The sequence below is a fragment of the Mustela lutreola genome, chromosome 7 (assembly GCF_030435805.1).
Source record: "Mustela lutreola isolate mMusLut2 chromosome 7, mMusLut2.pri, whole genome shotgun sequence".
Taxonomy (NCBI): Eukaryota; Metazoa; Chordata; class Mammalia; order Carnivora; family Mustelidae; genus Mustela; species Mustela lutreola.
Window position 1 is genome coordinate 111890958 of NC_081296.1, and position 26763 is coordinate 111917720.

General features: G+C 37.9%; 1 protein-coding gene and 1 non-coding gene across 2 annotated transcripts in view; one reads left to right on the top strand and one right to left on the bottom strand.

Annotated features, from left to right (window-relative positions):
• Nucleotides 1-20397, top strand: part of ACTR10 (actin related protein 10) — a 35478-nt gene extending 15081 nt beyond the window's left edge. The window contains exons 8-13 of the mRNA XM_059182193.1: nt 2998-3033; nt 5995-6074; nt 6153-6226; nt 17054-17135; nt 18595-18796; nt 19976-20397. Of these exons, the coding sequence (XP_059038176.1) occupies nt 2998-3033; nt 5995-6074; nt 6153-6226; nt 17054-17135; nt 18595-18796; nt 19976-20157 (656 nt within the window). The 3' untranslated portion in view covers nt 20158-20397. The remainder of the gene's footprint in view (nt 1-2997; nt 3034-5994; nt 6075-6152; nt 6227-17053; nt 17136-18594; nt 18797-19975) is intronic.
• Nucleotides 20398-25721: 5324 nt separating this feature from the next.
• On the bottom strand, nt 25722-25794 carry TRNAK-CUU (transfer RNA lysine (anticodon CUU)). Its single transcript has one exon. It is a non-coding gene; the product is annotated as a tRNA-Lys (tRNA).
• Nucleotides 25795-26763: the final 969 nt, after the last annotated feature.

Below are 26763 nucleotides of genomic sequence, written 5' to 3' on the forward strand. Positions count from 1 at the left end.
CTGCCTGCTTGTATGCTCGCTCTCTCTCTCTCTCTGTCAAGTAAAAAATTTTAAAAAATAAAATAAAACAAAATATCTCTTCTCAAGGTCCTTAACAAGGCTTACGGGGGTCACCTGGATAGCTCAGTTGATTAAACAGCTGCCTTTGGCTCAAGTTGTGATCCCAGGATCCTGGGATCGAGCCTCGCATTGGGCTTCCTGTTCAGCAGAGACCCTGCTTCTCTCTCTCTCCCTCTGCCTGCCACTCTGCTTACTTGTGCTGTCTCTCTGTCAAATAAATTAATCTTTAAAAAAAAAAGATTACATACAAATTTTATGTCTACTTGGATATGCTTAAATGAACTTTGAGCTTTTTTTCATTTAATATTTGGAATCATTTCAAATCAATGTCCTTAGGTTAGCCTTTATAAGTTACTTAAAGGCTAACCTAAGGACATTGATTTGAAAAGTGTACAGTTTAAAAATAAATGATATATAAAAATATTAGCCTTCTAAATTAATTGAAATTTAGATATGATTTTTCAGAGCCAGAGATAATACCTCCTTTCTATTCCTTATTTGAGAAGTTTAAATAATTATTATTCACTAAGATTAAGGAACCTCTTCCCAAAGCAGCATCTACCCCCAGCTAAAATATTTATTTTCAAGCCTACTTTACATGTTGCCTAAAGAAAAGTTTTTCATATTATCAAATTTCTTTGTTACATGTTGGAATTCATCTGAATATTCCTAAAGAATATATAGCAGTTACAAAATGTTACAGTTTTTAGCACTTATTCTTAAATTATAGGTTTCGTATAATCTAGTTACATTTCTGTCTTTGTAGCCAAATTAAGATTTTTTTTTGAAATCTCTATCCTTTTGTGAGGTGAAGAAGGACTATTTCCTTACACCACACACAAAAATAGACTCAAAATGGATTAAGAAGTCTTCAAACTTTTTGATCACACCCTGGCCCCATCAGTAAGAACTTTGAATCATGTACCTTCTCTGCTGAGCAGAGAGCCTGCTTCCCCCACTCTCTCTCTGCCTGCCTCTCTGCTTACTTGTGATCACTCTCTTTCTGTCAAATAAATAAAATCTTTTTTTAAAAAAAAGCAATGTGATTAAAAATTATTTATTATTTTTTAAAGGTTAAGACTTAACATTTTGAAGGTGTGGCTTTTAAGTTTAATATATATTAATACTTTGTCTCAGTGGCTGTCATAACTTAAAGATACAGCTAACAAGATATGTAGGTTCAGATGGAAAAAGTGCATGAGTACGCTTATGAAATCATGATTCCATTTTCAGCTATAAATTTCTGTCTAACTTGATGTAAATAACCTGTAATTATAAATCAGAATATCTTTATATATTTAACAGTGAGTTAAAAAGAGTTTAGAAGGTCTTAAATTTAGTTTAGAAAATGTTTCTTAGTCTGACTTGGGTAACTAGATTTTTAACAACAGAATTACATAACAATGATAATATATCCAAATGTCCACCTTTGAAAGGTTCCCAGTATTGTATAGATTTCCTTGAATAGGTACATTCTCCTTTTTTAATTTTTATTTTTCTCTGGATTTTTATTTAAATTCTAGTTAATTAACTTATAGTATAGTACTGGTTTCAGGAGTAGAATTTAGTGATCCATCAGTAGAATTTAGTGATGCATCACTTAGTACAATACCCAGGGCTCATCATAACAAACCCCCTTCTTTTTTTTTTTTTTTTTTTTTAAAGATTTTTATTTATTTATTTATTTGACAGAGAGAGATCACAAGTAGGCAGAGAGGCAGGCAGAGAGAGGAGAGGAGGAAGCAGGCTCCCTGCTGAGCAGAGAGCCCGATGTGGGACTCGATCCCAGGACCCTGAGATCATGACCTGAGCCGAAGGCAGCGGCCTAACCCACTGAGCCACCCAGGCGCCACAAACCCCCTTCTTAATACCCATCACCCATACCCACCTCCCCTCTGTCAATCCTGAGTTTGTTCTTTTTTTTTTTTTTTTTTTTTTTTTTTTTTTATTTTTTTTTATTTTTATTTATTTTTTTTTTTTTTAAAGATTTTATTTATTTATTTGACAGAGAGAAATCACAAGTAGATGGAGAGGCAGGCAGAGAGAGAGAGAGGGAAGCAGGCTCCCTGCTGAGCAGAGAGCCCGATGCGAGACTCGATCCCAGGACCCTGAGATCATGACCTGAGCCGAAGGCAGCGGCCTAACCCACTGAGCCACCCAGGCGCCACAAACCCCCTTCTTAATACCCATCACCCATACCCACCTCCCCTCTGTCAATCCTGAGTTTGTTCTATATCGTTAAGAGTCTCTTATGGTTTGCTTCCTCTCTCTTTCTTTTTTTTTTTCCTTCCCACATGTTCATCTGTTTTGTTTCCTGAATTCTACATATAAGTAAAATCTTACGTTATTTGTCTTTCTCTGACTTATTTCACTTAACATATACACTCTAGATCCATCCATGTCATTGCAAATGGCAAGAGTTCATTTCTTCTTCTTCTTCTTCTTCTTCTTCTTCTTCTTCTTCTTCTTCTTCTTTTTTAAAGATCTTACTTATTTAACAGTCAGAGAGATCACAAGTAGGCAGAGAGGCAGGCAGAGAGCGGGGGGCTGGGTGGGAAGCAGGCTCCCCGTTGAGCAGAGAAACCGATGTGGGGCTTGATCCCAGGACCCTGAGATCATGACCTGATGAAGGCAGAGGCTCAACCTCCTGAGCCACCCAGGCGCCCCAAGAGTTCATTTCTTCTTGATGGCTGAGTAATATTCCTGTGTGTGTGTGTGTGTGTGTGTGTGTGTGTGGATTAACTTTGAATGATGAAGTTTCTTCCCTAGAAACAAAGTTAATTTTCTGCTTAGTTTTTAAAAAGTTAAAGTTATAGGACTTATATTTTTAAAAAATTTTGCAGAAATGGAAAGTGGTAATGTGAGTTCAATTTAACAGATTATTTCTGCTTATTATTAAACTTCTATAGTTCTAAAAATATAAAATTTCTGTTTCAGGTTCAATTCCAGAAGGTGTCTTAGAGGACATTAAAGGTAAACTAAATTCCCATTTATGTCCTGTTTGTCCTTAAGTATTAGTTTAGAGGGCATATGTTTCTAAATACTTACAGAGCTACAATATATGTTAAATACATAATTTAGTATCCTAAAAATATTTAATATGTACGATATGCTGTGGAATAATGTAAATGAAATTTTCATTTTTCTTTAGGTTTATGGAAGCTTTTGGCATTATTTATGATGTCTTATTGAAGAAACCTCTCAATTATAGAATATATAGGATTACCAGGGAATTAACAGTTTGCACAGTATGAAGTAACAGATAAATTGCTTAAAAAAGACACTGGTCTTATGTCGTGTAGAAGTTTTTTTTGTGGTTTTTTTTAACTCTAGTTTCTAAATACGTATTTGTAAGGTCATTTTACTGACCTCAGAAGTTCTAATTTGGGGCCAACTAACTGAGCCACCTAGGCACCCCAGTTTTCCAGTATTTTGATTCACTTAATGGAGAAGCATTGAAAATATAATTTAAAGGGCGCTGAGTGGCTCAGTCATTAAGCATCTGCCTCTGGCTCAGGTTATGATCCCAGGGTCCTGGGATCAATGCCCACATCAGGCTTCCTGCTCAGCAAGGAGCCTGCTTTTCTGTCTCCCTCTGCTACTTCCCCTGCTTGTGCGCGCACACTCTCTCTCTCTCTCCCTCCCTCCCTCTCTCGTCAAATAAATAAAATAAAAAGAAAAAAAATAATATTCTTCAGTGCTGAGAATGTTGACATAAAATTAGTAAGAGGGAATCAGATAATAATGGATGTTAGAATTAAATGAGACCTGGAGGTAATCTGGTACAGTTGGGGCCCTGAAATATCATGTGATTTGTTCAGTGTCACATCATAGTTAGGGTTACAGCTAGGGCTGAAAAATGGATCTTGTTCTTCATTTTATTGTTTCTTTATGTGGTAAAATTACCTGAAACTTCTTCAGTTATTGTCAAACCTGAGTCATTTGTATATGCTTATTTGCAGTAGCTTCTTAAAGGCTAAGTATTTATCTTACATAACAAAGATAGCTATGAGGACTTGAGTAAAATAAAAAATATGTAAGTAGCATGAGCACCTAGCTTACTATCTAGCATATTAGAGATTCTTAATATATTTTGAATTAGTGATTGAGAAGAATTTTATATAAAGTATAAATATATATTTAACTAATAGATGTCTTGTATTCAATGTCAGTTTTGTTTCTAGTTAAAAATGTTCTGGGACGCCTGGGTGGCTCAGTTGGTTAAGCAGCTGCCTTTGGCTCAGGCCATGATCCCAGCGTCCTGGGATCAAGTCCCACATCGGGCTCCTTGCTCGGCAGGGAGCCTGCTTCTCCCTCTGTCTCTGCCTGCCACTCTGCCTGTGCTCGCTCTCGCTCCCTCTCTCTCTCTGACAAATAAATAAAATCTTTAAAAAAAAAAAAAAAAGTTCTATTCCAGGGCGCCTGGGTGGCTCAGTCATTAAGCTTCTGCCTTAGGCTGGAGTCATGATCCCAGCATCCTGGGATCAAGCCCCACATAGGGCTCCCTGCTCTGCTAGGAGCTTGCTTCTCCCTCTCCTACTCCCCTTGCTTGTGTTCCTTCTCTTGCTGTCTCTCTCTCACAAATAAATAATAGAACATTTTTTTAAATGTTTTATTCCTTACCTATTTATGAAAATAATTTGAAGCAACTTATTATAAAAGGTACCTTGCAACAGAAAACCTTTGTGGGCACCTGGGTAAGCGTCTGCTTTGGGCTCAGGCCATGATCCCAAGGCCCATGATCCTCAGGCCATCTATCCTGGGATCGATTCCCATGTTGAGCTCTAGGGAGCTTGCTCTCCCTCTACTCTTGCTCCCCAATCCCCCCCACCCTGCTCATGTTCTTGGGTGATCTCTCTCTCTTTGTGTCAAATAAATAAAATCTCAAAAACCTTTGAAAGAATAAATGATCAAAGTGCAAAAAAAAAAAAAAAAGTTGATCCTGTAGAAGGGAAATAGTAGTGTTGAGCTATGCTAAAAGGGAGAAAATAATCATGTCAAAAAAACACCAAACTGGGGCGCCTGGGTGGCTCAGTGGGTTGGGCCGCTGCCTTCGGCTCGGGTCATGATCTCGGAGTCCTGGGATCGAGTCCCGCATCGGGCTCTCTGCTCAGCGGAGAGCCTGCTTCCCTCTCTCTCTCTGTCTGCCTCTCCATCTACTTGTGATTTCTCTCTGTCAAATAAATAAATAAAAATCTTTAAATAAAAAAAAAAAAAAAAAAAAAAAAAAAAAAAAAAAAAAAAAAAAAACACCAAACTAAGAAGTGCTACTGCAGCTAAGAGCGAAATTTAGCTTTTTGTTTTGACCAAGATTTTTAAAAAGATTCAGATAGATTAAATACAGAGATAGAAATCAACCTGGTTTAAAGAAACATGCTACATTTTCTTTTCTTTTTCTTTTTCTTTTTTTTTTTTAAAGATTTTATTTATTTATTTGACAGAGAGAGAGATCACAGTAGACAGAGAGGCAGGCAGAGAGAGAGAGAGAGGGAAGCAGGCTCCCTGCCGAGCAGAGAGCCCAATGCAGAACTCCATCCCAGGACCCTGAGATCATGACCTGAGCCGAAGGCAGCGGCTTAACCCACTGAGCCATCCAAGCGCCCACATGCTACATTTTCATGATGCTAAAATTTGTTTTTATTATAGTACTCTTTATACCAGGAATATAAAAAAATATAATAGTTTCCTCAAAGGTGTTTTTTTTTTATGTGATTTTGTGAAAGATGAACATGCAACATGTCTTATGATTCCTCAGTGAATGAAAAGGTTTTTTTATTTGTGAATAAATTGTCATAACCAGATTAAAGGCAGGGATAGTTTATAAGATGTGGAAGAATGGATAACTAGCATGTTCACTTGAATAGAATCATTTAAACTGGACATAGATTGATTCAATCACAAACCATAACAAAATCTCCTTTTCTTTCTCCTAAGTGCGCACTTGCTTTGTAAGTGATCTGAAACGTGGATTAAAAATCCAGGCAGCAAAATTTAATATTGATGGGAATACTGAGGTAAGTTAAAAGTAAGTATATATTTTTTTTCCAGAGGTTATAACCTATATATTTATGTTTATGATATTTATATTTCAGCGTCCCTCACCGCCCCCAAATGTTGACTACCCATTAGATGGAGAGAAGATTTTACATGTTCTTGGATCAATCAGGTAGACCTTAATTTTTATGAGCAAAATAATGAACTAAAATGAATTTCTGGCCTTTAAAAATATACAGGCCTTAATATTGCTGCTTTAACAATTATGTGTTCATTAGGTCTTCTCTTTCATGATTAATTTTATTACTCGACTCAACCTTTTTTTTTTTTTTTTTTTAGGATTTTGTTTGAGAAACAGTACAAGAGGAGCAGGGGCAGAGGCAGAGGGAGAAGCAGACTCCCTGGCTGAGCAGGGAGCCCAATGTGGGGCTGGATCCTAGGACCGTGGAGATCATGACTTGAGCCAAAGGCAGACACTTAACCGACTAAGCCAACCCTGTTACTCAGCTTTTTAACTTTATAAAAAATTTAAGTAACTGGGGCACCTGGGTGGCTCAGTGGGTAAAGCCTCTACCTTCGGCTCAGGTCATGATCTGAGGGTCCTGGGATTGAGCCCTGCATCGGGCTCTCTGCTCAGCAGGGAGCCTGCTTCCTCCTTTTTCTCTGCGTGCCTCTCTGCCTACTTGTGATCTCTGTCAAATCAATCAGTAAAATCCTTAAAAAAATTTTTAAGTAACTCAGAATTAATTAGTAGGACTATAGTAGTAAATAAAGTATAATAATTTTTTTTTTTTAAAGATTTTATTTAGGGGCTCCTGGGTGGCTTAGGTTGGTTAACTGTCTGCCTTCAGCTCAGGTCAAGCCCCACATTGGGCTCCCTGCTCAGTGGGGAGTCTACTTCTTCCTTTCCTTTCCCTTTACTGCTCCTCTTGCTTGTGCTCTCTCTCTCAAATGAATAAATAAAATCTTAAAAAATACCCCACAATATTTCATTTATTTAGAAAGCATACATGCATGAGCTGTGGGGAGGGACAGAGGGAAAGAAAGAATTTCAAGCAGACTCCATGCTGAACAAAGAGCCTGATACAGGGCTGATCTCATGAAATTATGACCTGAGCCCAAATCTAAGTCAGACCACTCAACTGACTGAGCCACCCAGGTGCCCCTAAAGTATAATATTTTAAAACAGGCTTCAGCAAACGTTTTCTGTCAAGAACCAAAGGGTAAATACCTTAGGCTTTGTGAGCTATATGATCTGTGTTGCAACTGTACTTGGTACAATTAGAGTACAAAATCAGCTGTAGACAGTATGTAAATGAATGACCATGGCTGTGTTTTAATAAAAACTTCATTTACAAAAACAGATGGGCTGAATTTGGCTTGCAGGCCACAGTTTGCTGGCTCCTGCTTTAAAATGTTTTCATGGTAGAAAGAATGCATTCTTCCAAATATGCCGAATCTTTTTTTTTTTTTTAAAGATTTATTTGTTTGAGAGAGAGAAGGAGCAAGGGAAGGGGCAGAAGCAGACACCCCACCGAGCAGGGAGCCTGACCTGGGTCTCCATCCCAGGACCCTAAGAGCCAAAGGCAGGTACCTAATGGAATGAGCTACCCAGGCACGCCAAATATGCTAAATCTTAAGGACTAGTTAGTAATTCACTTTTTCATTATTCATTACATTATTTTAGCCAATGATGCAATATAAGTTGTTAAGGACTTACATGATTATATTGGTAACAATAGCATTTATGTTTATACACAAGCTTTATAAAATTTGTTTTAAAAGTTCCATTTGTAAAATACCAGAAGAGAGTTATGCACAGAAAAGTGTTATGTAACTGTAGGATTCTGAGATAATACAGAGGTTGAGATATTGAAAGGATGAACATAAATATACAGACATTTAAAAAGGTAGGGTAGGGGTGCCTGGGTGGCTCAGTGGGTTACAGCCTTTGCCTTCAACTCAGGTCATGATCTCGGGGTCCTGGGATTGAGTCCTGCATCGGGCTCTTTGCTGAGCAGGGAGCCTGCTTCCCCCTCTCTCTCTGCCTACTAATGATCTCTGTCTGTCAAATAAATAAACAAAATCCTTAAAAAAAAATAATAAAAAAATAAAAGGTAGGGTAGGAGAACAAAAAGAGTGAGAATGTAATACTTTTTGATAGCAACTTTAATCATTTTATCTCTTTTTAAAATTATATTCATTAAATTACTATTTTAAATGTTCTCCAGGGGCCCCTGGGTGGCTCAATGGGTTAAACCTCTGCCTTCAGCTCAGGTCATGATCCCAGGGTCCTGGGATGGAGCCCTGCATTGGGCTCTCTGCTCAGTAGGGAGCCTGCTTCCCTTCCTCTCTCTCTGTCTGCTTCTCTGCCTACTTCTGATCTCTGTCTGTGAAATAAATAAGTAAAAATCTTTAAAAAAAAAAAAAGTTACCATTTAAATTTTCTCCAGGAAAATTAAAATTTAATTTTAATTTAATTTAAAATTAATAAAATTTAATAAAATTTAATTTTAATTTAATTTAATTTTAATTTTAATTTTAATTTGAGTGGAGCCCAAAAATAAGAGTAGAAAATAGGTGTTGAAGGAAATTAAAATGGAGGTTTTGGCTACATATTAGTAGGAAAATAGACTGGGAATAAAAAAACCACCATGTTTCACATTTCAGACCAGTTAATTTACAGTTGTTTGCTAACATGTTTTTCCTACTGAAATATCTAGTTCTGTTGAAACCTAATACACATAGTTCTGACCAGTACTTTGTTGGTAAATCAGAAGGGTCATTTAAAGTAAAAGACCATTTTAAAAAACCGTATATTAAACATTTCATATTAAAGGATATAAATATGTAGTTATTTGCCAAACTTTTTTCTGGGAACTTTTCTTTGAGGGTAAATCTTCTTTTAGAGTTTGAAATTAAGTATATATAAACCTGGAAATTCATGGTTTATTATTTCCAAGTGTTTTTGTTGTTGTTGTTGTTTTTGTTTTAAGTACAGTGAGAACTTAGTTATTTGTGAATCAGTCTTTGTACAGAATTCTTACAGACATTTTTTTCTAGACTTTTACCATTGTATTACCTATATTAAAAAGATTTTAGGGGCACCTGGGTGGCTCAATTTAGTTGAGCATTGATTCTTGATTTTGGCTCAGATCATGATCTCTGGGTCCTGGGATAGAGCCCCATGTCCAGCTCCATGCTCAGTGCTGGAATCTGCTTGAGATTCTTTTTCCCTCTCCTACTACTTCTACCTGTATGCTTTCTCTCTCTCTAATGAATAAATAAAATCTTAAAAAAAAAAAAAGATTTAAAAAATAATTGTCTTTTCAAAACATTTAGCATAGTTCGCATAGAAAAACAATTTATTTTCTACTCTATTATTTGTTAAGTAGTAATTGTAAAATTATATAATTTCAATATCAAATCTACTGATAATAAAAACCTTGGAAAAAGAAAACTGGTGCTCTGTAACCATTCATCTCAACTGGTAGAAATGGAAGTATGCAGGCATAGCAGCAAGTGGCTGACTGTGAGTGTTGAGCATAGTGCAGGCCTCAGTATACCTTAATGATGAAATGGATCGTTAGCAGGTAGGTTGAGTCTTATAAAAAGTCTCATAAAATTTATGATTTGAAAAAGATTCAAGAAAGCTTCAAAATTCTATGCTTCTAAAAATTCTAAATTTTATTTTTAAGAAGTCGTGTTTATATATGCATATATATAGATCGTTTTGTATTGTATCACTTAGGATTCAGGTTGGCCACCAATTACACAAACCTGACGTAGTGGCTTCACTAAGATAGAATTTTGTCTCTCTTGGGACACCTCCGTGGCTTAGTCAGTTAAGTGTCTGCCTTTGGCTCAGGTCATGATCCTGGTATTGAGCCCCACATCAGGCTCCCCACTCAGCAGCCTGCTTCTCCCTCTCCTTCTGCCCCTTCCCGTTCATGCGCGTGCGTGAGCATGTGCGTGCTCTCTCTCTCTCTCCCTCCCTCTCAAATAAATAAACAAAAATCTTAAAAAAAAAAAAAAAAGTTTGTCTCTCTTTTAAAAGAAGTACACAGGTAGATAGTCCTGAGATGGTATGACAACTCCTGTCTTGAATGTAAACATCCTTTCATCTCTCATCCTTTGGAGGGGACGGGGATCCCTGTCCTTAGGGACCAGGGTGGTTGGTGGAGGGACAGCTACTATATCTCTGTTTAAAGCAAGATACCATAAGAAGGGAAAGAAAAAGTGCTTCCTCTCCATTTTTCTTTATTTTGATTTTTTAAAGATTTTATTTATTTATTTGACAGTGTGAGAGAGGGAACACAAACAGGGGGAGTAGAAAAGGGAGAAGCAGAAATCCCAGGATGCTGGGATCATGACCTTAGCCAAAGGCAGATGCTTAATGACTGAGCCACACAGGTGCCCCCTCCATTTTTTAAAATTAATTAATTAATTTTGAGAGAGAGATTAAATCCATGTAGGGAGAAGGGTTGGAAGGAGAGAGAGAGAGATTCTCAAGCCAACTCTGTGCTGAGTGCAGTGCCACACTCAGGGCTTGGTCCCATGACCCTGAGGTCACAACCTGAGCTGAAACCAAGAGTTGGCCATTTAACCAGCTCTGCCACTCAGGTGCCCCTGTTTCCTCTCCTTTTTAAGGAGACTTTCTAGAAGCCCCATATACCACTTCTGCCACTATCTCATTGTCTATTACTTAGCTACTCATCTAGCTACAATGTAAATACAGTGTTACTATAAGGTAAATACAGTGTTTCTTTTCTTTTCTTTTTAAGGATTTTATTTATTTTATTTGACAGACAGAGATCACAAGTAGGCAGGGGCAGGCAGAGAGAGAGAAGCAGGCTCCCTGGATCATGACCTGAGCTGAAGGTAGAGGCTTTAACCCCCTGAGCCACCAGGCACCCCTAAATACAGTATTTCTGACAAAAAAAAAAAAAAAAGAAAATGTCCTTATCTTTCCTCTTTAAGATTTTATTTATTTGACACACAGAGAGAGAGAGATAACTGGAGAGGGAACACCTGAGGGAGAGTGGGAATGGGAGAAGCAGGTTCATGACCAGAGGCTTTATGACTGTGCCACCCAGGCGCCATAAATACAGTGTTTCAACTAGGGAGGGGCATTCTATCCAGCTTAAAAATGGAGTTCTATCCTTTTTTTTTTTTTTCTCCTTGTAAATAATTATAGATTCACAGGAAATTGCAAAGATAATATAGGGAAATCTCCATGTACTCTTCACCCAGTTTCTCCCAGTGGTTAACATCTTCACTATACCCTAATAGCAAAATCAGTAAATTGGCATCAGTGTAATGTGTATGTATGGTTCTATGTAATTTTATCACACATAGATTTTTTTCAAATTTAATTTTGTTTTTTCTGTGTTCCAGGATACATTGTTTATGCATCACACCTAGTGTCCATGCAATACATGCCCTCCTTAATACCCACCACTAGGCTCACCCATCCCCCCACCTCCCTCCCTTCCAGAACCCTCAGTTTGTTTCTTGGAGTCCACAGTTTCTCGTGGTTTGTCTCTCCCTCTGATTTCCCCCAGCTCACTTCTCTCCATCTCCCCATGTCCTCCATGTTACTCCTTATGCTCCACAAGTAAGCGAAACCATATAATAATTGACTCTCTCCGCTTGACTTACTTCACTCAGCATAATCTCCTCCAGTCCCGTCCATGTTGATACAGAAGTTGGGTATTCATCCTTTCTGATAGAGGCATAATACTCCATTGTATATATGGACCATATCTTCTTTATCCATTTGTCTCTTGAAGGGCATCTTGGCTCTTTCCAAGGTTTGGTGATTGTGGCCATTGGTGCTATGAATATTGGGGTACATATGGCCCTTCATTTCACTATATCCATATCTTTGGGGTAAATACCCAGTAGGGCAATTGCAGGGTCATAGGGTAGCTCTATGTTTAATTTCTTAAATCTCCCTACTGTTTTCCAAAGTGGCTGCATCAACTTGCATTCCCACCAGCAGTGTAAGAGGGCTCCTCTTTCTCCACATCCTTTCCAACACTTGTTGTTTCTTGCCTTGTTAATTTTGGCCATTCTAACTGGTGTAAGTAACTGGTATCTCAGTGTGGTTTTGATTTGATTTGATTTGAATGTTTTTTCATGTGTCTGTTAGCCATTTGTTTGTCTTGTTTAGAGAAATGTCTGTTCATGTCTTCTGCCCATTTTTTGACATGATTATCTGGTTTTTGAGTGTTGAGTTTGAGGAGTTCTTTATAGGTCTTGGATATCAGCCCTTTGTAGTGTCATTTGCAAATATCTTCTCCCATTCCGTGGGTTGCCTCTTTGTTTTGTTGGCTGTTTCCTTTGCTGTGCAGAAGCTTTTTATTTTGATGAAGTCCCAAAAGTTCATTTTCGCTTTTGTTTCCTTTGCCTTTGGAGACATGTCTTAAAAGAAGTTGCTGTGGCCGATGTCAAAGAGGTCACTGCCAATGTTTTCCCCTAGGATTTTGATAGATTCCTGCCTTACATTGAGGTCTTTTATCCATTTTGAGTTTTTCTTTGTGTATGGTGTAAGAGAATGGGTGAGTTTCATTCTTCTTTACTTAGCTGTCCAATTTTCCCAGCACCATTTATTGAAGAGACTGTCTTTTTTCCACTGAATATTTTTTCCTGCTTTGTTAAAGATTATTTGATCATAGGGTTGTGGGTCCATATCTGGACTCTCTACTATTCCACTGGTCTGTGTGTCTGTTTTTGTGCGAGTACCATGCTTTCTTGGTGAGTACAGCTTTGTAGTAAAGCTTGAAATCAGGCAACGTGATGCCCCAGTTGTGTTTTTCTTTTTCAACATTTCCTTAGCAATTTGGGGTCTTTTCTGGTTCCATACAAATTTTAGGATTGTTTGTTCCAGTACTTTGAAAAATGCCGGTGGAATTTTGATCAGGACGGCACTGAAAGTATAGATTACTCTGGGAAGTATGGACATTTTAACAATGTTTATGCTTCTGATCCATGAGCATGGAATGTTTTTCCATCTTTTTGTGTCTTCAGTTTTATTCATGAGTGTTCTGTTGTTCCTCAAGTACAGATCTTTTACCTCTTTGGTTAGGTTTATTCCAAGGTATCTTATGGTTCTTGGTGCTGTAGTAAATGGAATCAGTTCTCTATTTTCCCTTTCTATATTTTCCTTGTTAGTGTACAAGAAAGCAACTGATTTCTGTGCATTGATTTTGTATCCTGCTACATTACTGAATTGCTGTATGAGTTCAAGTAGTTTGGGGGTGGTCTTTTGGGTTTTCCATAGAAAGTTTCATGTCATCTGTGAAGAGAGAGTTTGACTTCTTCTTTGCCAATTCGAATAGCTTTTATTTCTTTTTGTTTTCTGATTGCTGTTGCTAGGATTTCTATTACTATGTTGAACAACAGTGGCAAAAGTGGGCGTCCTTGTCCTGTTCCTGATCTCAAATGGAAGGGTGTCCACTTTTCCCCATTGAGAATGATATTTGCTGTGGGTTTTTCCTAGATAGATTTTATGAAGTTGAGGAGTGTTCCCTCTATCACTGTACTTTGAAGAGTTTTAATCAGGAAAGGTGCTGTATTTTGTCAAATGCTTTTCCTGCATCAATTGAGAGGACCATGTGGTTCTTTTCTCATTGACTTGTTCTATCACATTGGTTGATTTGCGAATGTTGAACCACCTTGCATCCCAGGGATAAATCCCCCGTGGTCGTGGTGGATAATTTTTTAAATATATTGTTGGATCCTATTAGCTAGTATCTTGTTAAGAATCTTGGCATCCATATTCATCAGGGATATTGGTCTAAAATTCTCCTTTTTGATAGGGTCTTTGCCTGGTTTAGGGATCAGAGTAATGCTGGCTTCATAGAAAGAGTCTGAAAGTTTTTCTTCTGTTTCTATTTTTTGAAACAGCTTCAGGATAATAGGTTAATTCCTTCTTTGAATGTTTGGTAGAATTCCCCAGGGAATTTTTCAGGTCCTGGACTCTTGTTTTTTGGGAGGTTTTTGATCACTGCTTCAATCTCATTTCTAGATATTGGTCTATTCATGTTGTCAGTTTCTTCCTGTTTCAGTCTTGGAAGTTTATAGGTTTTCAGGAATGCATCCATTTCTTCTAGGTTGCTTAACTTACTGGCATATAACTGTTGATAATAATTTCTGATGATTGTATTTCCTGGTGTTAGTAGTGATCTCTTCCCCCTTTCATAATTTTATTAATTTGGGTCCTCTCTCTTTTCTTTTGGATTAGTTTGGCCAGTGGTTTATTGATCTTACTGATTCAGAGAACCAGCTTTTAGTTTCATTGATATGTTCTGCTGCATCTCTAGTTTCTAACTTATTGATCTCTGCTCTACTCTTGATTATTTCCCTTCTTATACATGGGGTTGGCTTAATTTGTTGTTGATTTTCCAGTTCTTTAAGGCGTAAAGAGAGTTGGTGTATTCCGGATTTTTTCATTTTTTTTGAGTGAGGCTTGGATGGCTGTGTATTTCCCCCTTAGGACTACCTTTGCTGTATCCCATAGATTTTGGACCTATCTGTCTTCATTCTCTTTGGTTTCCATGAATTGTTTAAGTTCTTCTTTGATTTCCTGGTTGATCCTTGAGCAGGATGGTCTTTAGCTTCCAAGTGTTTGAATTCCTTCCAAACTTTTTCTTATGGTTGAGTTCCAGTTTCAAAGCATTGTGGTCTGAGAATACGTAGGGAATAATCTCAATCTTTTTTTTTTTTTTTTTTTTTTTTGGTATCATGGTTGAGCCCTGATTTGTGACCCAGTATGTACTCTGTTCTGGAGGAAGTTCCATGTGAGCTCGAGAAGAATGAGTATTCTGTTGTTTTAGGGTGGAATGTTCTGTGTATATCTATGAGGTCCATCTGGTCCAATGTGTCATTCAAGGCTCTTGTTTCTTTATTGTTTTTCTACTTGGATGACCAATTACTTAGCATGGCATATTAAGATCTCCTACAATTAATGTATTCATATCAACATGACTGTTTTGATTAATAGTTGGCTTATGTAGTTGGCTTCCTCCATATTGGGGGCATAAATATTTACAATTGTTAGATCTTGGTGGACAGACCTTTTAAGAATAATGTAGTGTTCTTCTGTATCTCTTGACTGTAGTCTTTAGCTTAAAATCTAATTTATCTGATATGAAAATCCCTACCCCAGCTTTCTTCTGAGGCCTGTTGGCACGAAAGATGTTTCCCCATCCCTTTACTTTCAGTCTGGATTTATCTTGTAGATAGCATATGGACGGGTCCTGTCACTTTATCCAGTCTGCAACCCCGTGCCATTTTATGGGAGCATTTAGGCTGTTCATGTTGAAAGTGATTATTGAAACATAAGTTTTTATTGACATCATGTTGCCTGTGAAGTCCTCATTTCTATAGGTTGTCTCTGTAAATTTCTATTCTTTGTCACTCTTGGGCTCGCTCTTTTATAGAATCCCCTTTAATATTTCTTGTAGTGCTGGCTTGGTCACATACCATTTTATTTTATGTTATGTTATGTTATGTTATGTTATGTTATTTTAAAGATTTTATTTATTTATTTGACAGACAGAGATCACAAGTAGGCAGAGAGGCAGGCAGAGAGAGACGGAGAAGCAAGCTCCCTGCGGAGCAGAGAGCCCGATGTGGGGCTCGATCCCAGTACCCTGAGATCATGACCTGAGCTGAAGGCAGAGGCTTAACCTACTGAGCCACCCATGCACCCCTCACATACCCTTTTAAACCTTGCCAGTCTTGGAAGCTCTTTATCTTCCCATCCATTTTGAATATCAGCCTTGCTAGATAAAGTATTCTTGGCTGCATGTTCTTCTCATTTAGGGCCCTGAATATGTCTTGTCAGCCCTTTCTATCTTGCCAGGTTTCTGTGGACAGGTCTGATGTTATTCTGATGGTCCTTCCTCTGTATTTAAGCAATCACTGCCCTTAAGACCTCCTGTCTGAAATTATGATTCGTGAATTTCACATTAAGTGTCTGGATGTCTTTCTAGACTGGTTGATCTTGGGGAGTGGGTGTTTTTTCTGCCTCTAGGACATGAACACTTGTTCCGTTCCCCAGATTAGGGAAATTTTCATCCAGAATTTGTTCAATTATAACTTGTAGTCTTCTCTCTTTCTCCATTCCCCTCAGGGATCCCAGTTAATTCTGACATTGGAATGTTTCATTGCGTCTCCCTAATTCTGTTTTCATGGCTTCTGAGCTGTTTGTTCCCTATCTCCTCCTGATCCTTCTTTTCTAATAGTTTGTCTTCTAGATCACTAATTCCATCTTCTCAGTTATTTACCTTGGTTACCCTAGCTATTAGAGTATTTATATTAGATTGGATCTCATTGATAGCATTTTTAAATTCTGCCAGATTGGCTCTCACTTCCGCCCTTAGAGATTCTATGTTGTCACTAATGGTCTTCTCCAACCTAGCCACACATAGATTTTTTAATCACCACCATAATCAAGATACAGAACTGTTCCATCACTACAAAAATCTTCCTTGTGCTACCCTCAAAATAGGGTTCTTTTAATTTGAGAACGAACAGGAAAATGGATATTTTGATAGGCAACTAACAATCTTTGCCATATGTTATTTTTAAAAACAAAGAAATGCTTGGGGAGAGGGTTGTTTTTTTAATGTTTTGTATGTGGACCTGCTTTGAATCTTACTTTTATAGAATTTCATTCCTTTTCTGTTGATAGGCTTAAGGAAGTATAATTGGACAAAATGTATGTTAATCTGTACATAATAAGTTGTAGCTAATACTTCAGGAGTACCTCCTTTGTACCAGGCGATGTGCTATTGACTCATTGAATTCTTACCTCCACACCTGTAAGGCAGGTGCTGTTACTCTCCTGTTCACAAATGCAAACACCCTGGGTTTTAATAATGATTCTATGTTAACATAGTACTGTTACTTAAAAAAAAAGAACTGATGGTATGTTCTGTATTATACTATATGATGCCAACAAAGCACTCTCTGTTTTTAATCTCATTAGAGATTCAGTTGTGGAGATTCTTTTTGAACAAGATAATGAAGAGAAATCAGTTGCCACTTTAATACTGGATTCCCTTATACAGGTATTTTGTATTTTGATTTTGGAGAAAGTTTCAGTTTAGGACTACAGCCTTTTAGAGAAAAAAAAATTTCTTCAAGATTTATTTATTAGAGAGAGTATGGGGGAGGGGTAGAGGGAGAGAGTCTTAAGCAGATGGTACACTGAGTGGGGAGCCTGATGCCAGGCCCAGTCTCAACGCTGATATCACAACCTGAGCTGAAGTGAAGAGTTGAATGCTTAACTGACTGTGCCACCCAGACGCCCTGAGAAAAAAAATTTTTTAAGTAATCTCTACACCTCATGTGGGGTTTGAATTCACAATCACATAATTAAGGGTCACATATCTACTAACTGAGATAGCCGGGCGACCTGAGAAAATTTTTAAATGTTATTTTCTGTATTTATATTTTATTTTTTATTTTTAAAGATTTAATTTATTTATTTGGTGGAGAGAGCACAGGCAGGGGCAGCGACAGGCTGAGGGAGAAGGAGAATCAGGCTCCCCGCTGATCAGGGAGCCCGATATGGAACTCGATTCTAGGACCCTGAGATCATGACCTGAGCCCAAGGCAGGTGCTTAACTGACTGAGCCACCCAGGAGCCCCTGTATTTATATTTTAGCCACTGGTTACAATTTTTAGTTTATATGTTAAATTTTACTGTTACTGAGTTTTACTTTGGCACTGAGATAGGGTATTTACAACATTTCAGACTCAGGGTAAGTTAGGCTATCAGGTATTTTTTCTGTAGCAACAATATCAGATTTTTATTTTTTACCTAATATAGCTTATAGTTTCTTTAAATGCGGGTTTGTATAGTATTGAATTTTAAGTTCCATAGGGTATATTATAGTATGTCTCTTTTGTTTAATGACTATGGAATCACAGAACTCCATGTGAAATGCCATCGCTTTGGAAGATATTGTCTACCTTTGGCAGCTCTACTCAGGCTTTTATGAAAAACATAGCATCAGTGAAAGACTTCAGCATTCTAATTTTTAGAACTGATATAGAAACATAATTTTTCTAAGAATATTCTCTTCCCACTGGCCAACTGGCTCTGGATATAATACTGTGACGCTATCAGAAAAATTAGAAAAATTAAGTTTCTACATATTTTCCTTACTACAAAAAGAAGTAATGTTATTTTTTCTCATGTCCTTCTGAGTCAGCTGAGTCATTTTACTCTGAAAACGAGAATACTCACATATAACTACCATATACCCTGTCGAATTTTAAATTCTATACTGTTAGATTTTAAAATCTTTGGAGTTCTATATTAAGAATATGGCAGTATTATCATAGTTATATTTGCTACATGAAAAACTCCTTTGTTAAAGAAATCTTGCTGTGCCTTTTTTTAAATGGTAATGATCACCTACTTAATTTGTAATATATAATCTGTATATTTTCCTGAATTCAATCAAGGATTATTTATACAGTTAAGAATAAACTCTTTTTTTTCTTTCTCTTTAAAAACAGTGTCCAATAGACACCAGAAAGCAACTGGCAGAGAATTTGGTAGTCATAGGTGGAACATCTATGTTGCCAGGATTTCTCCACAGATTGCTTGCAGAAATAAGGTATTTGGTAGAAAAACCAAAATACAACAAAGCACTCGGCACCAAGACATTCCGAATTCATACTCCACCTGCAAAGGCTAATTGTGTAGCCTGGTTGGGAGGTAAGAATTTAGTTTTTTAAATATAATGATTATGTAGTAATTGGTCCCTAACTGGTATTATTAATGGATATATTAGAATAGATGATTCAGTCTTAAAAATTGCTCACTTAACAAACTAATAGAACTATTAAATAATTTTATTTGAGCACTGACTTTTCCTTAAGTTATTGTCAGAAATATATACCCATTTCTCTTGGCATTTGCACTTCAATTTTTTATGTAAACTTCATCCAGTTAAAGTCATTTCTCACAATAGTTATTGACAGCTGTGCATTTATTCCAGTATACTACCGTTGCTCATAACATTTGTTTTAATTCCTTCTAAAGGTAATTTGTGAGACATATATGAGAATTGATATCTTTATTTTATAATTACACTTTATTTTGTGACTGAGTTCATTGAATGATAATTCATAGGAAATGATAGGCTCATTGAAATAAGGAAATAGCCTATATATATAAAGAGACTATATATAGAGAGGGAAAGAGACTATATACATATAGAGAGAGAGAGAGAAAGAGAAGGAGACTACTTTGAAGATATACATATATAGGAAGAGAGGGAGGGAAAAAGAGATACTACTTTGAAGAGAAAAACAATCATGGCTGTATTTATATATGTTCTAATATGAGTTTTATAATGCACTTGCAGCTAATAGGTATCTTGATCATTAGAAAAAGTATTGAGATTTTAAATGAATATTTCTTGTAGAATTTGGTTAAAATGTTATTTTGATCTAGGACAAACGGATTTAGTTACCAAATTATTTTTTAAAGACTGCTTTGTGGGTCTTTATAAAGTCTTCAGCATAGACTTGGATGGCTTTATAATGATGCTTATTGGGTTTTACAGTACTGTTTTATTTATTGACATACAATCTTAAAGTTGTGGCAAAGAAAACCACACATTATTTACTGTATTTACACAGAATTGAAAGTAGTTTCCACCACTCTCTACCTCACCTGCTTTTAGTGATGCTTATTAGCATTTTCACTATAATCCGCTATAGGCTATTTAAGTTACTTTCAACATAGGAATTGTGGCTTACTCTGTTATTAAAAATAAAAGATATAAAAGAACTGTAAGCATTTGAGGAGTATGAGTATGTTTCACCTGTACATAAACTTTTTCTGGTAAAAGTTTTCATCTTGACTATAAAAATATTTTTTACCACACAGGAGCTATTTTTGGAGCACTACAGGACATACTTGGGAGCCGTTCAGTCTCAAAGGAGTATTATAATCAGACAGGCCGTATACCTGATTGGTGTTCTCTTAATAACCCACCTTTGGAAATGATGTTTGATGTCGGGAAGGCTCAGCCACCGCTGATGAAGAGAGCATTTTCCACTGAGAAATAAAAATTTGATTGAAATTCAACTTTGCTTTGTATCAAGTATCTAATCAATTATAAGCAAATTGTACAAAGTATATAGGATGCTGTTAGAGGTGACTTTATGGAAGTGAAAGGTTTCTGTAGTTACTTTGCATTAATATTTAATTCTTTTGACTGTTGTTTCTCTTGTGTAGTAGTAAAACAGTAGCTGATGCTTATGAAATTTGTTGTATTTATATCAATAAAATATAGTAAAGCAGTTTAATTTTGGAAGTTTGTTACATGATTTAGTTTCCAAAAAGAGTAAAAACATTGTCCCTCCGCAATTCACATCATCTGCCCTGAGTATTGGAGAATCCATCTGTTTAATTACTTTTAGCAGATAATTCTTTTAAAGAATAAATAATGTTAACCATTACTAGGTATTTCAAATATTAACATGGGTCTCTTTCTTCAAATCCTTTTGTTTTGGTATTTTTGTGTCCATGTGAGAATGCTACTTTTCCAGGAATATATTTGACCCTTTAAACTGAGAATGTTCAGTAGATTAGTTAAACATTTGTTAAGCAAAGTACGGAAATGTTCACTTTTTAACTTTACAGTGTCTTTATGAATAATTCTGCATTTCTAAGAAGAAAGGTATTTCATTTTTATGCAAAGGTATTTCATTTTATGTATTTTTATGAAACTGTTTTATAAACATGTATTCATAATGTTTTTAATCTCTTGTGCTTTTTATCTTTTCATGATAGAGGTTCTTAGAAATAGGTACTCAGTGTTTGATTTTTATTTTTGTTTGTTCTTCATTTGTTTTTAACGAACTACCTCTTACTGAAATATTGCTGGTTTTTATTCTTCCCAGATGCCTGTGAAAATATGTACACCTGTTCCTGAAGAATGTACTCATATTTCTGAAGACAGAGTAGGACTTGATACATTTTCTGAACTATATAACCTGTGTCCATTCTTACACATGGTTTAATCATTTTGATTGTCCTTTTGGGTCCTTCCTAGATTTGCCATATACTTTATGTGTGAAAATACCAGCACCCACTAACACTTGAAAGAGCTGGTTCCTGGCATTAAGAATAGGAAAGAATTTAAGGGGGTGGAGAAGAACTTTGTGTATGTGTGTGTGTTTAAAAATATTTCTTTAAAAAAAAAAAAAAACTTGCAGCGGGGTGCCCGCTGGCTTAGTCAGTTAAACATCCACCTTTGGCTCAGGTCATGATCCCAAGGTCCTGATTAAACATCCACCTTTGGCTCAGGTCATGATCCCAAGGTCCTGAAATCAAGTCCCACATTGGGCTCTCTGCTCACTGGGGAGTCTGCTTCCTGCTCTCACTCTTCCTCTGTGCGCTCTCTCTCTAGTAAGTAAATAAAATCTTTTAAAAAATTAAAACTAGGGCACCTGGGTGGCTCAGTGGGTTAAAACCTCTGCCTTCAGCTCAGGTTATGATCCCGGGGTCCTGGGATCAAGTCCCGAATCGGGCTCTGCTCAGCAGGGAGCCTGCTTCCCCCCTCTCTCTTTGCCTGTCTCTCTGCCTACTGTGATCTCTATCAAATAAATAAATAAAGTCTTTAAAAAAAAATTAAAACTAAGGGGCATCTGGTTGGCTCAGTGGGTTAAAGCCTCTGCCTTCAGCTTGGGTCATGATCTCAAGGTCCTGAGATCCAGCTCCACATCGAGCCCTATGTGGGGAGCCTACTCAGCAGGGAGCCTATTTCCTTCTCTCTGCCTGCCTCTCTGCCTACTTGTGATCTCTCTCTCTGTCAAATAAATAAAATCTTTTTTAAAATATTAAAATTAAAAAATAATTAAAAATAATGCTAGCTATACTTTGTTACCATGTACTACTACTTTAGTAGCACAGGAATAAGATTCATTCAGTATTTGACTGCTCTTTGTATAGTGTAGTTTCAGACACTAAATGTTACAACAGTAAGACTTTTACCTTTACCTTTACGTGGTTTTCAGATTAATAGACATGGCTAGTACACAGCTGATGATACAGAATGTGGTGGCAGCGTAAGGACATCAGTTGTTTGTTATTGATGTAGATAATTCTCTTTTTATGTAAATAATATTTTTAAATTCAATTAGCCACCGTTTAGTACATCATTAGTTTCAGATGTAGAGTTCAGTAATTCATGAGTTGTGTATAACTCCCTGTGCTGATCACAACACGTGCCCTCCTTAAGGCCCATCACCCAATTACCCCACTGCCACCCCCACACCACACCTCCTGATGTAGTTAATTCTGACCAGGGAGTTGAAGAAAGCTTTGTAGAGAAGGTTTTTACCCTTGTTCCTGAAGGATAAGTAGAATTTTAATAATTGGAGTTATTTCAATCTATATGAACTGAATTCTCTGTACAAAATCTTAACATTTTGGCACTGGGATGAAGCATTGCTAAATATAATTTAGGATTAGGTAATGAAGAACTTGAAGACTCTAGTCTTCAGTGAATAAAACTTTGAAGGATCACTTCTGCCATCCAGTTTCCTAACATATTCATTCCAAAAACTAAGGTTCTTTAATCCTTTGGACCTGCCACTCTTCCACAGCACCCTTTCCCTTAAAAGTAGTCATCTTTCCCATAAGCACATATCTATAACTGATGCACCTTCTGATCATTTCAATACAGGTTTTATCTTCTTTTCTGGAATATAAGCTCCATAAGAACGAAGTCCTTTCCTAACTTTGAAAGCTCTCAGTGGGCTTGCCAGGAGTAGGTATATCATTGGTTGTCAATAGTATGGATTCACTAATAACATTACCTTTTTGTAGTAAATGTGATTTTAAAAATTCTTTATGACTTTTTTATGAATATGAATTATTTATGAGAAGTTTTTCATCACTGAATAATATGAAAAAATCTCTGACTGAAACAGCTTTATAGGTAGGTAGCTATAAAGTGACAGACACCTGTTGGCTGAGGTTAAGTAATGGAGTGTTCTGTTTGGGGTTGAATTGTCTGCTCCGGAAAGATACATTGAAGTGCTAACCTCCAATACCTGTGAATATGGCCTTATTTGGAAAAGAGTCTTTGCAGATATAATCAAATTAAGATGAGGTCATTATGGTAGACCCTAACCTGTTATGACTGGTATTCTTGTGAGGGGAAATGCCATGTGAGACTGGTACACAGGAAGGAAACAGGAAATAACCAAGGTGGAAGTGAGAGTTCTGCAGCTGCAAGCCAGGAAACACCAAGGATTGCTGGTGACACCAGAAACAAGCTTCCAGTCTCCAGAATGGTGAGACAATGCATTCACATTGTTTTAAGGCACCCAGTTTGTGGTACTTTGTTAGAGCAGTCCAAGGGAACTAATACACCCTACTTAATTCACCAGTTCAGCATGTATTTACTGAACATCTGCCAAACATTAGTTTAGGTGCTTGAGATACATTAATGAGCAAAGACAAAAATCTGCCATTCCAAGGGCTGGAGAAAGTGAAGAAACATACTAACAGTAAGTTAGAAAATGACAGGGGAAAAACGGTGTCAGGTAAAGTAGATGGAGGGATAGTTGCTGGTGAGAACAGTGCTTAGGGTGGGGCTCACTTATGACTTGAACAAAGAAGTTAGGCAAGTGTGACTTAAATACAGTTGGTCTCTGCCCCTGGTTCTTGACACAGAGCTCTAAAACGCTTGTAATTTCCTGTGTGACCAAGATGTTAGGAGCATCTTACACAGAAATCACAACTCCCTTGGAATTTCTTGGGTAATAGGAGTGTCTTTTTTTGTAATGAGACAATTCCTGATGGGCTCCTAGATCACTTCAGCATGAGATCTGTTCACCAGAAAGACCCAAGGCACAGTTAGAACTTTTGCATATGCACACACACCCTGTCTTCTAGGGAGAGGAGACGGATAGAAAATTGAGTTAATAATCATGCCTACCTGGTGAAGCCTCCATTGAAAATCCCTAACCTACAGGGTTCGGAGGGCTCCCAGGATTGTGAACACGTTCCAGGCACTGGGAGGATGATGTGCCAGAAGACAGCATAGAAGGTCTGTGCTTCCCCGTACCTTGCCTCATGCACCACTTCCATATGGCTGTTCTGAGTTGTATCCATAATAAACCAGGAATAAGTAAACTTTTTCTGAGTCCTGCGAGCCATTCTAGGAAATCATCAACCTGGAGAAGAGGATTATGGGAATCCCCGACTTAAAACCGTTTGGTCAGAAGTGCAGGAGGCCTGGGATTGCTGTTGCGGACTCAGAAAATCCACTTTAGACGAACTGGTCACTGTCCAACTGCAAACAGCAAACATCCTCCTCTTGCGAAATGAGTGACTTGACCAATCTCAGCTTTATCCTTCCTTTGGTCTACTCTTCCTATTAATAAGTTTTACTGAGATCGTAGAACTGCCCTTGCTTTTGAGAACACCCAATCCAGAAGGGGCATTCACTTGCTAGGGCTCCCCAACCCCCGCAAAATCACCCAAGTAAAGCCCAGACCCTATAATAGGTTCTTTCTAACACCCTCTTAAACAGACACCCCACGTCCCTCTATGCGGTGTGTAATAAACCAAACTTGTTCAACCACAGGTGTGGATTTTGGGTCTCTTTGGAAAGGTGTGGGGGACGAATGGTGAGCGTAGACGGCTGCAGAGAAATAGAATGGTAACCGCCTGCGGGAAAATTAGGTCAAAGTCTGTGTTCTGTTTTAAGATAAAGAAATAACGGCATGTTTGTTGAAGGAAAGGAGAGAGCAAAAATGGTCGTTTCGTGGCAGGAAAGCCTGCGGGTAACATGCGGAGGGATAGGCACCGGTGCTTCAGCAGCGGTTGGCTTCGGTTAGGAGCCGGGACGGTCCCCCTGCCGGCGGGGTCGGCGAGCGCCGGGGACGCGCGGCGAGCGTCCTCAGGTTGGTGGCGCCGACCTTCTCTCCGAGGAGTAGAGAAGGCGGAAGTCCTGCCTCCCCACCGTACGTAAGTGCCTCGGAAAATTCCACATCCCCCTTCTCCTGTGCCTCTGTGGCCAAGAGCCTCACCTTTAACGGAGTACTAACCTCCCGATTTCCACCCAGTTGGATGTCTCGATCCCAAATACGGTCCCAGGAGCAGTGGAAGAAAATTCGATGTAGGCACCGTCCGTAGAGCCGACCACAGAAAGAAATGTTTCTCACGATGTTTTTATTTCCTCGCCCGCCTCCCGCCCCTTTCCTCAGGACGCGTCCTACAGCGAGAGGAAGAAAAAGTAAAAGACACAGGAAAGGAAGACTGCTTTTCTCTAGGATCTCTTAGTTCTTGAAAAGCTGCCAAAATTGGGGCTCATAATTTTGTTCTGACAAAAGCAAAAATTGCCCTCTACCAACAACTATGCCAGAATGCATAGTAACCCAGAAAACCAGTCTCAACTTCAAACCTTACGGGGTTCTCTGTGCTTTAAGGAGGTGGCTGGGGAGGCAACGCGGAAGAGAAACGCTTGCTTTCGAGTGCGCAAGCGTGAAAATTTTTCCATAGATTTGGTTAATGTTGAAATTATTTGTATTAATTGGGTTTAAAAGACTCGCCTTAGTTATAAAGCTTTGGGGAGAGCCTAAAATGTTTAAGGGAAAAGGGGAAAAAAATAGCTCGCCCAACGTGGGGCTCGAACCCACGACCCTGGGATTAAGAGTCCCATGCTCTACCGACTGAGCTAGCCGGGCGCCTAGGAGAAGCGGGCGTTTTTCTTTCTCTTGATGAGTACTCAACTACGGTTGGGTTTCTTTTTCTTTCCATTGATTTTTACTTCTAAAGAATTTTGTGACGTATTATTAAATAGACACTTCCGAATTATTTTAAAGAATCCTTTAAAACATTACTTTAATTGTTCCTAGATTCATTATTTTAAAAAGAATTTTTAAATTTATTTCGATTGAGGGACGCCTGGATGGCTCAGTTGGTTAAGCAGCTGCCTTCAGCTCAGGTCATGATCCCAGCGTCATGGGATCGAGTCCCACATCGGGCTCCTTGTTCCGCAGAGAGCCTACTTCTCCCTCTGACTCTGCCTGCCACTCTGTCTGCCTGTGCTTGCTCTCACTCGCTCTCTCTCTGACAAATAAATAAATAAAATCTTTAAAAAAAAAAAAAAAAAAAAATTTATTTCGATTGAGCATGAGAGAGTAAGAGAGAAAAAGAGTTGGGAAGGTCGGGAAGGGGCAAGTAGACTCCCTGCTGAGCACGGAGCCAGAAGCCCGACTCCTTTGTCTGACTCTAGAACCATGACCTGACCCGAAGGCAGCTGCTTAACCACCTGAGCCACCCAGGAGCCCTAAATTTAATATTTTTAATTTTTTTTGTAGATTTAATAATTTTTATTGTGTGTGTATCCCAAGACAACTGAAAACTTATGCGTCTATATTATTAGAGTCAATGAATCTTTTTCCTTAAGTGTTTTAAGATATTTACTGCCAAATCTGTTATCTTCTTTACAGAAATACTTATTAAGGCTATCGAGTTTCTATCAAAAGGCAAATTGCATTCCCACAATTTGGGGGGCAACGTTAGAAAACAAAGTCCAACCTCTATGACGTTAGTTTCACTGAAGAACAGTAGTGCTTAGCTATTTTTTCCTTAATAAGATTTAGTCAAGGAGAGCTAAATTGAGGAAGCAGATTCTGGTTCAATTAAAACAA